This window comes from Sinocyclocheilus grahami, unplaced genomic scaffold, assembly GCF_001515645.1.
Source record: "Sinocyclocheilus grahami isolate Dianchi unplaced genomic scaffold, SAMN03320097.WGS_v1.1 scaffold74.1, whole genome shotgun sequence".
Lineage (NCBI taxonomy): Eukaryota > Metazoa > Chordata > Actinopteri > Cypriniformes > Cyprinidae > Sinocyclocheilus > Sinocyclocheilus grahami.
In genome coordinates this window covers 686,879-699,150 of record NW_015505253.1, presented here as the reverse complement: position 1 = coordinate 699,150, position 12,272 = coordinate 686,879, and the positions used below count along the sequence as shown (strand labels likewise).

Here is a 12,272-nt window from a genome sequence, read left to right as displayed (position 1 = left end):
TCAAAAAGGGGGGGGGGAAAAAAAAAAAAAAGAAAAAACAAACTGCTGGATCTTGTAGTGGCTGCTATATTCTGTCACGGAATGCCAAGAGAGACAAGGTAAGAAACCAGGTGCAGTTTATTGAAAGTAACAAAAAATCAAAATGGAACAAAAACATGACAAAAGGTAATCCAAAGCACAAGAAACAGAATAACACGGTGAACTCCAGATAACATCAAGACATGGGAAGACAAATACAATATAGCAGCAGTGACAGACAGAGTGAGCACGGTATATATAGATGGGATAATGAGTAAATGGTGAAACACAGGTGAAAATGATCGGAACTGATAACCAGGTGCTCATGATCAGACAGAATGACAAGCAAGGGACTATGGGAAATGGAGTTCAACACATAACATAAAAACGGGAGAGTGCCCTCAAGTGGCCAGGCCAGGGCACCACAACCAGACACTGTGGCATTACCCCCCCTCTACGGAGCGGATACCAGATGCTCCACCAGAAAACATAAAAGTTCAGGAGGGAGGTGGAACTGAGGCGGACCAGGGGGAGGGATGGCGAGCCAGGACCATGCCAAGGAAGGGGGTCAGGGAACAGAGGTAGACCAGGGTCTAAGAGAGGAACCAGCAGGGTGGAAAGCCAAGGCGGGGCTGGCAGGACGAACCACCAGGGCCCCAACCATACAGGAACCCCAGCAGATAGCCAGGACGGAGCTGGAGGAATGAGCCAGTGAGGCTCCAGCCAAACCAGGACCCAGGAGGGCAACCAGAGCGGAATCCTGTCAGGCAACACTGGTGGGACAGAAAACCCTCTCCGCAACTCAGGAGAAACTGAAGACAAGAGCAGAGAGAGTTTAGTAACAGCATCAACGGCTGCAACAGGACAAGCCGATTGCTCCGCAACGGTTCCCGTTAGCTCCCGGACTGGAGCGGGCTCTGGAGCGGGATCTGTGAGCTCCCGGACTGGAGCGGGCTCTGGAGTGGGCTCTCTGAGCTCCCGGACTGGAGTGGGCTCTGGAGTGGGCTTTCCTGTCTTCCTTCTCACCCTCCGCCGCTTAGTGGGAGTCTGAAGGATAGGGGTGGTAGGAAAATCCCTGCGTAAGGGTTCTGACTGGCCTGGTTCTGCCCACTGACTTCGACCCTAGAGATATTTGACAAAGCCCCAGAAGTTTAGGATCTCGAGTCCTTTCATCTCCCACTGGGGCAAAGGATCATCCAGACAGACGTTAAGGAGGTCCTTAAATGTAGCCTCATTATAATTTAGGCCCACCGCCAACGTCCAAAAGGTCTGGGCAAAACCACCAACCTCCATTCCCTCCTGCCTCCAAGCCATCAGAGTCCGGTGTTGGATCATTTGCTCCTTTCCTGTGGCAGGAGGGACGATCCAAAGGTCCATGGTTCAAAAATGGGGGGGAAAAAAAGAAAAAAACAAACTGCTGGATCTTGTAGTGGCTGCTATATTCTGTCACGGAATGCCAAGAGAGACAAGGGAAGAATCCAGGTGCAGTTTATTGAAAGTAACAAATAATCAAAACAGAACAAAAACGTGGCAAAAGGTAATCCAAAACATAGGGAACAGATAACACGATGAAACTAGACAACTACGAATTCAGAAGACAAATACAATATAGCAGCAGTGACAGACAGAGTGAGCATGGTATATATAGATGGGATAAAGAGTAAATGAGTAACAGGTGAAAATGATTGGAACTGATAACCAGGTGCTCATGATCAGACAGAATGAAAAGCAAGAGACTATGGTTAATGGAGTTCAACACATATAACATAAAAACGGGAGAGTGCCCTCAAGTGGCCAGTCCAGGGCACCACAACCAGACACTGTGGCAATCTCGTTTTTATGAGAAAAGATGACGTTTTAACGAGAAAAGATGATGTTAAAACGAGAAAAGATGTAGTTAAAACGACATAACATCTCGCTATTACGACATAATTGAGTGGGAAAAAAATATGTGTGTGGCAGCAATGCGTCACCGCGGACATCCGCCTGCAGCATAGTTGAGAAACCAGTGTTGTGGTGGTTTCTGTCCCATGATGCATATTTTAAAGAAGAAATTAAACCAGTGGTTTAGTGGTGTAGCCTACTTAGTATCTTACGGCAGCTACTTTGAAATATAGTGTCATAACCAGCAGCCATATCACCCTGTAGCCCAAGACTGGTTGCCCACTGAAGCTAAGCAGGGCTGAGCCTGGTCAGTACCTGGATGGGAGACCTCCTGAGAAAACTAGGTTGCTGCTGGAAGAGGTGTTAGTGAGGCCAGCAGGGGCTGCTCAGCCTGCAGTCTGTGTGGGTCCTAACGCCCCAGTATAGTGACGGGGACACTATACTGTAAAAAGCACCATCCTCTGGATGATACGTTAAACCGAGGCCCTGACTCTCTGTGGTCATTAAAAATCCCAAGATGTCCTTCGAAAAAGAGAAGGGGTATAACCCCGGTATCCTGGCCAAATTTGCCCATTGGCCTCTGACCATCATGACCTCCTAATCATCCCCATACACTGATTGGCTTCATCACTCTGTCTCCTCTCCACCAATAAGCTGGTGTGTGGTGGGTGTTCTGGCGCGCTATGGCTGCCGTCGCATCATCCAGGTGGATGCTGCACACTGGTGGTGGTTGAGGAGATTCCCCGCTTTCATGTAAAAGCGCTTTGAGTACCCAGAAGAGCGCTATATAAATGTAACTAATTAATTATTAATCATAACATGTTCAATATTTTTATTATTTATATTTTGATATATTGATGTAATGATGTTCAATCGCAATTGCATCCAATGGTCTTATATTTTGTCATTTCTACTTTGTGTATATCAGTTCACTCATTCGAAGTAAAGGCCCGTTCACGCCATGTAAGATAACTAAAATGATAAGCTGCCAACTCTCATGAATTTAGTGTGAGACTCATGCAATTGATTTTTCTTATGCCATTTTCTCACAAAGTGAAAAAAAATATTGCAGAGCAAAGAGGACACTGACAACCGCCGACAGACCAGACAGAGCAGGCAGCACCATGCAGCAGTGAGTTATTCTGACTAATCAGGAGGAGATACACAACTCTATGAAACTTTTTTTCCCATTTATTTGTTATTTGTCTTTCTGCATTGCAGCTGTTATTTTACAAAATTTAATTTTACAATTTTAATTTTTTTAACATTCAAAACGTTTTTTTAATGTTTTCAAATGTTTACATTTTTTGTTATAAGAAAGCATTCCAATTTAAAATGTTGCAAACACTATGGGAACGTTATGGGAATGTTCTGAAACAAGTAGTGACATTTAAAATATGTTAGATGAACGTCCAACTAAAACAACTCAAAAATTAAACATTTCATAAACATTTTGGGCTAATATTTTGTACTAGTGACACACTTTTCCCCATTTTTGTCCTATATATAATCAGTTAAACTGATTATATTGTTGGCCAATATCTTTAAAATTTTGTATTTGTACCAGGATTCTTAATTTTCATTATCCTATTATTTGTTTTTGTTGTTGTTGTTTTTTGTTGCTTTTTAGGGAAAGACCTTCTATAAGAATGTGCTACTGTGAGAGCAAAAATCCTTAAGGAAATTACCATTAAATGCAGGAAACATGAATCTTTGTGGTTTTACTCACAATAAAGTTTAAACAGAAATCAGCATAACAAAATTAACTTTTGCATATTTGGATTCATATATAATATTCATTAGCCTATACTTGAACACACAGTCATGCATCAAACATACATTTTGTAGTTGCTAGACAAGGACATACTGGATTAGATCCAGGTTTATTATTTAGGGACCAGTTTTCAACATATCTAACATTTCAGTTTGGTTTCCATGTCCTGCTCATCCTTTTGCATCTGCCTTAAAGTCCAGATGATCCTCAGCAAAAGCCGTCTCCAGCACCAGCAGCAGAGACTGTTTGAGCTTCTTCTTATACTCATCACACATGAACACATAGAGAATGGTGTTCAGACAGCTGTTTAAACAAACCAGGTAGATACTGACAATCTTAAATATGTCAAGTCAAGTCAAGTCACCTTTATTTATATAGCGCGTTTAACAATACAGATTGTGACAAAGCAACTGAACAGCATTAATTAGGAAAATAGTGTCAATAATGCAAAATGACAATAGTAAACACTAATTTTTCAGTTAAAGACAGTTCATCATTGAATTCAGTGATGTCAACATACACATACAAGAAGGGATTCAGGCAGCTGTTCAAGTAGGCAAGGCTGACTATGAAGAGCCCCATCTGGTCGAAAACATTCTGGAAGCTGGTCAGCTCATCTGATGTGTCTGCATAATACATTTCATACAATCACACTTTAAGAAATTTGTAAAAATAAAAGGGAAGCCAGCAGAAGAAGAAGGCCAGGATTACTGCTAGGATAATACGGAGGGGTTTTAGTTTATTGTCTTTCCTGAGGCGCTTAACTCGTACTCCGATTGCCATGTAGGAAGCCAAAATTATGACGAACGGGATGAGGAAACCCACCAAAAAACGGAACACTAACACCCTCTTGTAGGCTTCCAGACTTGAAAAGCCAGGTATGCACAGGGTTTGTTGCAGAGAATTGGAATGTGTTTTCCGAAAGATGACTAAAGGTAGACTGCAGCCAACCAAATAAACAGGCAAATTATCTTCGCTTTCAGGACGGTTCGTTTGGTCCGGGCCCACACCATCACCCGGGTAGACAGGCAACGGTCCAGACTGATCGCTGTTAGCAGGAAAGTGCTGGCAAACATATTCAGCACAGTCACCAGGCTACTCAACATGCAAATAAAGTCACCAAAAGGCCAGTCTGAATTGCAGTATTCATAAATTATAGTAAAGATCAGGAAAAAAAATAGGAAGTCGGCTACCGCCAGGTTCAGAAACCAAATGGTATTGACGGTCCTTTTCATTTTGAGGCCTGCGATGTAGATGACCATTCCATTGCCAGCAACACCAAGCACACATATTATGCAGTGCAGGAAAACATTGATGTTCTTTAAGTATTTCACTGTGGCATCTGTGCTGTTGGTTGATGGGGCTACGGTTTGGTCTAAAGTAAAAAGAAAAAAATAGATAGCAAGAAATTGGTCAGTCCAAAGATGAAAGCCAATGAACAACAACCAACAACTGAAAGGTGAAATAGAGCTACTTAAATACAGGGCAAATTAGAAAACTAATAACAAAACATCCATGACAACTAATACGTGGTGGGAAATTAGAACAAAGGACAATAGAAACTTATGAAAACAAACTAGAAGTCCAAGAAGCTAAGACAAAATAACTGAAAGTCTGTGACAGAAACACAAAGGAAGTAGGCCTATGCATATTTGTTGTTTATCTTGATACTTCACTAGAATATTTCGCAATGTTGTTCAATGAAACTGCTGTCATTTTAGTAGGAACAACAGCTGTACTTACCCATTTTGACTTTATTTGTTGAAGAGGCTAAAAAAAAATACACAAAATAATTAATAACGAAAATCCATAAATCAATATCTGTAACTGAGCATTATCAAAATTTCAAGTTAATTTGAATGATTTTCAAAATACACAAGGTGCTTTGGTTGATGGTTAAGGGCTGTTAAAGGCCCAAAATCAATTTCATTCATTTGGACAGCATCAAGGAAATAAATGTGAGGGGAAAAAACAAAGCAAGAAATGAACTAAACTAACCCTTAAAAAAACTCAAATAAAAAATGGAAATGAATAAGAAGATATTGCAAGAAATGTTAAACCTGCTCAACATTTAAACTAAAAAGAGCTTTAAGTAAAAAGGTCAATCACCTTACCAGTTTTCTGTGTTGTACTGCGAGGTGATTGGAAACTGGTATGGTCCATATCACTTGGTTAAATATAATTTTATTAGTAAGAGAGGATGACTTATCACATTGACAGGAAACTCAGAAATCAATTGCATAAGAACTACTCTCTGAAGTTTTTCCAAAGTCACTGAAAATCTGATGATGTTTTGGGTCATATTTATGAAGAAGTATAGAAAATATAATAATATATAATCACATACATACATATATTTGAGGTGTAATGGTACACAAGCATGACGGTTCGGGTACCTGGTTTCGGTACAAAAGGGGGGGAAAAAATAAACAAATTTGCTTTTTTTTTTTTTATTGCATTTTAACTATATCTAAAAATGCTAAAAACTATATCTAAAACCCTGAACTGCTTTTTCCTTTTAAGTTATTTGACTCATACTGCAAAAGCTATATATGAAGACACAATGATTAGGAAGGGGATGAGAAAACCCACCATAAATGCAAATATGACCAGAAGTTTCAGGGTTTTTATGTTGATGGTAACCTCAAAGGTTATTAAGGCAAAATGAAGACTGCAATGAGTGGATAAAATCCACACAATCGTACAAATGATCCTGGCTTTGGGTAGAGTTCTATTGTTTTTAGCCCACACAATCACCAATGTGCACAGGCATCAGTCCAGACTGATTACAGTCAGAAAAAAAATGCTTGCAAACATAATTAGCTGCATCACATAGCAAAGAAACCTGCAAATGAAATCGTTCATGTGGTGTTTTGTGATGTTTAGGACTGGGGAAAAGATGAAGGAGAAGTCTGCAAACACCAAGTGGAGAAACCAAATGGAGTTGACCGACGTCTTCATTTTATAAGCAGTCACAAGTATGACAAGCCCATTTCCAATGAGACCCAGTATAAAGATGGCAACGTAAAGGCATGCACACAAGGGCAGAAGTGTGTTAGAAATATGGTTCATGATTTTGCTTAATCTGTTTATTAAACTTTTACAATAACAACAGGATACAAATACAAGAAAATATTGGTTCATGACTTTGATGATAGTTTCCACATCTCCCAAGCACACTATACAAAGAGAGAAAATGCAGCAAACGCACAAACTACCAAAAATACATGGACTTATAGCTACTTCAACACAAGGTTGGATAGTAGTGGATACACTACACAAGATTGGATACAGTCATTACAAATTTAAATATCACACTGAAAATATTGGATATGTAAATAATAATAATAATAATAATTTATATAATTTTTTTAATCTCACAAAGTGATGCTCCCACTAGACAGCATTTTCACATTTATGCTGTAATTAATTGCTAAATGTTAAGTGGTGTTTAAGGAATATTGCAGATCGATTCTTACTGATTTCTTGAGGTTTGTTTTTAATCCACAGTAGCATATTTGCATGTTCCTTCCTAACTCCAGCATTCATGAGGTGCATCTGAACGAGACAAGTGTTTCTGTGCAACCTTCTTTTTCCATGTCCAGCTTTAGCTTTTATACACCAGCCAAGCTTTACATCTCTATAGACTGATTTGTTGTTGTTTACTGATAAGGGCCTAAAATGTGGCGTCATCAGCAAACTTGATGTTACTGCAACTATCAGGCATCATCACAGGGGGAAGTGGGCATCCGCCTGCAGCATATAGTTGAGAAACCAGTGTTGTGGTGGTTTCTGTCCCATGATGCATATTTTAAAGAAGAAATTAAACCAGTGGTTTAGTGGTGTAGCCTACTTAGTATCTTACGACAGCTACTTTGAAACATGGTTTCATAAGCAGCAGCCATATCACCCTGTAGCCCAAGACTGGTTGCCCACTGAAGCTAAGCAGGGCTGTGCCTGGTCAGTAGCAGGATGGGAGACCTCCTGAGAAAACTAGGTTGCTGCTGGAAGAGGTGTGGTAGGTGTGACAGGGACACTATACAGTAAAAAGCGCCATCCTCTGGATGATACTATAAACCGAGATCCTGACTCTCTGTGGTCATTAAAAATCCCAGGATGTCTTTCAAAAAAGAGTAGGGGTTTAACCCAGGCATCCACTAAATTTGCCCATTGGCCTCTGAACATCATGGCCTCCTAATCATCCCCATACACTGATTGGCTTCATCAAAGTGTCAAAGACTGGGTCAGACTTGGTCCCGTTCCACTCTGGGAATGAGATTTGCATTGGGATTGGGAATGTTGCGAGAGGAGAGCCAGGTGTTCCTCTGCGAACGTGCTCTCGAACACCATCACCAAAGATTGCTTGAGCTTTTTCTGAAACTCTTCACACATGAACACGTAGAAGAAGGGATTCAGGCAGCTGTTCAAGTAGGCAAGGCTGACTATGAAGAGTCCCATCTGGTCGAAAACATTCTGGAAGCTGGTCAGCTCATCTGATGTGTCTGCATCATACATTTCATACAACCACACTTCGAGGAATTTGTAAATATAAAAGGGAAGCCAGCAGAAGAAGAAGGCCAGGATTACTGCTAGGATAATACGGAGGGGTTTTAGTTTATTGTCTTTCCTGAGGCGCTTAACTCGTACTCCGATTGTCATGTAGGAAGCCAAAATTATGACGAACGGGATGAGGAAACCCACCAAAAAACGGAACACTAACACCCTCTTGTAGGCTTCCAGACTTGAAAAGCCAGGTATGCACAGGGTTTGCTGCGGAGAATTGGAATGTGTTTTCCGAAAGATGACTAAAGGTAGACTGCAGGCAACTGCAGCTAACCAAATAAACAGGCAAATTATCTTCGCTTTCAGGACGGTTCGTTTGGTCCGGGCCCACACCACCACCCAGGTGGACAGGCAACGGTCCAGACTGATCGCTGTCAGCAGGAAAGTGCTGGCAAACATATTCAGCACAGTCACCAGGCTACTCAACATGCAAATAAAGTCACCAAAAGGCCAGTCTGAATCGCGGTATTTATAAATTATAGTAAAGATCAGGGACAAAAATAGGAAGTCGGCTACCACCAGGTTCAGAAACCAAATGGTATTGACGGTCCTTTTCATTTTGAGGCCTGCGATGTAGATGACCATTCCATTGCCAGCAACACCAAGCACACATATTATGCAGTGCAGGAAAACATTGATGTTCTTTAAGTATAATACAAAATATCCATGACAACTAATACGTGGTGGGAAATTAGAACAAAGGACAATAGAAACTTATGAAAACAAACTAGAAGTCCATGAAACAAGAAGCTAAGACAAAATAACTGAAAGTCTGTGACAGAAATACAAAGGAAGTAGGCCTATGCATATTCGTTGTTTATCTCGATATTTCACTAGAAATGTGGAGGATTGCAAAAGAATATTTCGCAATGTTGTTCAATGAAACTGCTGTCATTTTAGTAGGAAAAACAGCTGTACTTACCCATTTTGACTTTATTTGTTGAAGAGGCTAAGAAAATATGCACAAAATAATTAATAACGAAAATCCATAAATCAATATCTGTAACTGAGCATTATCAAAATTTCAAGTTAATTCGAATGATTTTCAAAATACATAAGGTGCTTTGGGTGATGGTTAAGGGCTGTTAAAGGCCCAAATCAATTTCATTCATTTGGAAAGCATCAAGGAAATAAATGTGAGGGGAAAAAACAAAGCAAGAAATGAACTAAACTAACCCTTAAAAAAACTCAAATAAAAAATGGAAATGAATAAGAAGATATTGCAAGAAATGTTAAACCTGCTCAACATTTAAACTAAAAAGAGCTTTAAGTAAAAAGGTCAATCACCTTACCAGTTTTCTGTGTTGTACTGCGAGGTGATTGGAAACTGGTCTGGTCCATATCACTTGGTTAAATATATTTTTATTAGTAAGAGAGGATGACTTATCACATTGACAGGAAACTCAGAAATCAATTGCATAAGAACTACTCTCTGAAGTTTTTCCAAAGTCACTGAAAATCTGATGATGTTTTGGGTCATATTTATGAAGAAGTATAGAAAATTCTAGAAAATATAATCACATACATACATACATACATACTTATATTTGAGGTGTAATGGTACACAAGCATGACGGTTCGGTACCTGGTTTCGGTACAAAAGGGGGGAAAAAATAAACAAATTTGCTTTTTTTTCCTTCTTTTTATTGCATTTTAACTATATCTAAAAAATGCTGCCCTGTTGAAAAAAAAACACATATGCTGGTTAGGTATGTTTTGATGCTGGTTTGAGCTGGTTTAAGCTGGTCCTTTGCTGGTTTATGCTGGTTTAAACTGGTCCTTAGATGGTCATGTGCTGGTCCTAAGCTGGTTGGACCAGTTTAGGACCCGCACATGACCAGCTAAGGACCAGCATAAACCAGCAAAGGACCATCTTAAACCAGCTCAAACCAGTATCCCAGCTTCAAAACATACCTGACCAGCATATGCTGGTTTTTTCAACAGGGTGGGTTAAATACACCTTACAATTTTGTAATGTTTCAATTATTGGAGTACTGGCTAAAAATACCCTCAAAAAGCTTTCCAACCACATTATTCTCATCTGCAATTACCATATAAATGTAACAAACGTGATAAGGAAGCCAGCATATAAAAAAGGCCAAAACCACAGCGATGACCTGAAAACCCTGGACTGCTTTTTCCTTTTAAGTTATTTGACTCATACTGCAAAAGCTATATATGAAGACACAATGATTAGGAAGGGGATGAGAAAGCCCAGCATAAATGCAAATATGACCAGAAGTTTCAGGGTTTTTATGTTGATGGTAACCTCAAAGGTTATTAAGGCAAAATGAAGACTGCAACGAGTGGATAAAATCCACACAATCGTACAAATGATCCTGGCTTTGGGTAGAGTTCTATTGTTTTTAGCCCACACAATCACCAATGTGCACAGGCATCGGTCCAGACTGATTACAGTCAGAAAAAAAATGCTTGCAAACATAATTAGCTGCATCACATAGCAAAGAAACCTGCAAATGAAATCGTTGATGTGGTGTTGTGTGATGTTTAGGACTGGGGAAAAGATGAAGGAGAAGTCTGCAAACACCAAGTGGAGAAACCAAATGGAGTTGACCGACGTCTTCATTTTATAAGCAGTCACAAGTATGACAAGCCCATTTCCAATGAGACCCAGTATAAAGATGGCAACGTAAAGGCATGCACACAAGGGCAGAAGTGTGTTAGAAATATGGTTCATGATTTTGATAATAGTTTCCACATCTCCCAAGCACACTATACAAAGAGAGAAAATGCAGCGAACGCACAAACTACCAAAAATACATGGACTTATAGCTACTTCAACACAAGGTTGGATAGTAGTGGATACACTACACAAGATTGGATACAGTCATTAAAAATTTAAATATCACACTGAAAATATTGGATATGTAAATAATAATAATAATAATTTAAATAATTTTTTTAAATCTCACAAAGTGATGCTCCCACTAGACAGCATTTTCACATTTATGCTGTAATTAATTGCTAAATGTTGAGTGGTGTTTAAGGAATATTGCAGATCGATTCTTACTGATTTCTTGAGGTTTGTTTTTAATCCACAGTAGCATATTTGCATGTTCCTTCCTAACTCCAGCATTCATGAGGTGCATCTGAACGAGACGAGTGTTTCTGTGCAACCTTCTTTTTCCATGTCCAGCTTTAGCTTTTATACACCAGCCAAGCTTTACATCTCTATAGACTGATTTGTTGTTGTTTACTGATAAGGGCCTAAAATGTGGCGTCATCAGCAAACTTGATGTTACTGCAACTATCAGGCATCATCACAGGGGGAAGTGGGCATCCGCCTGCAGCATATAGTTGAGAAACCAGTGTTGTGGTGGTTTCTGTCCCATGATGCATATTTTAAAGAAGAAATTAAACCAGTGGTTTAGTGGTGTAGCCTACTTAGTATCTTACGACAGCTACTTTGAAACATGGTTTCATAAGCAGCAGCCATATCACCCTGTAGCCCAAGACTGGTTGCCCACTGAAGCTAAGCAGGGCTGAGCCTGGTCAGTAGCAGGATGGGAGACCTCCTGAGAAAACGAGGTTGCTGCTGGAAGAGGTGTGGTAGGTGTGACGGGGACACTATACAGTAAAAAGCACCATCCTCTGGATGATACGTTAAACTGAGGCCCTTACTCTCTGTGGTCATTAAAAATCCCAGGATGTCTTTCAAAAAAGAGTAGGGGTATAACCCCGGCATCCACTAAATTTGCCCATTGAGGAGATTCCCCGCTTTCATGTAAAAGCACTTTGAGTACCCAGAAGAGCGCTATATAAATGTACGTAACTAATTCATTATTAATCATAACATGTTCAATATTTTTATTATTTATAGTTTGATATATTGATGTAATGATGTTCAATCGCAGCATCCAATGGTCTTATATTTAGTAATTTTTACTTTGTGTATATCAGTTCACTCATTCGAAGTAAAGGCCCGTTCACGCCATGTAAGATAACTAAAATGATAAGCTGCCAACTCTCATGAATTTAGTGTGAGACTCATGCAATTGATTTTTCTCATGCC

General features: G+C 39.8%; 2 protein-coding genes across 2 annotated transcripts; both read right to left on the bottom strand.

Annotated features, from left to right (window-relative positions):
* Positions 1 to 4,324: 4,324 nt before the first annotated feature.
* LOC107585768 (C3a anaphylatoxin chemotactic receptor-like) lies at positions 4,325 to 5,423 on the bottom strand. The gene is given in 3 exon segments (XM_016272921.1): positions 4,325 to 4,623; positions 4,626 to 5,051; positions 5,420 to 5,423. Coding segments are annotated over 3 exon segments (729 nt in total).
* Positions 5,424 to 7,900: 2,477 nt separating this feature from the next.
* LOC107585767 (C3a anaphylatoxin chemotactic receptor-like) lies at positions 7,901 to 9,580 on the bottom strand. Its single transcript, XM_016272920.1, has 3 exons — positions 9,527 to 9,580; positions 8,205 to 8,881; positions 7,901 to 8,156 (listed from the first exon to the last, which is right to left on the bottom strand). Exons 1-3 carry the CDS (start codon positions 9,578 to 9,580, stop codon positions 7,901 to 7,903), a joined length of 987 nt encoding a protein of 328 aa, XP_016128406.1.
* Between the last annotated feature and the right edge of the window lie 2,692 nt (positions 9,581 to 12,272).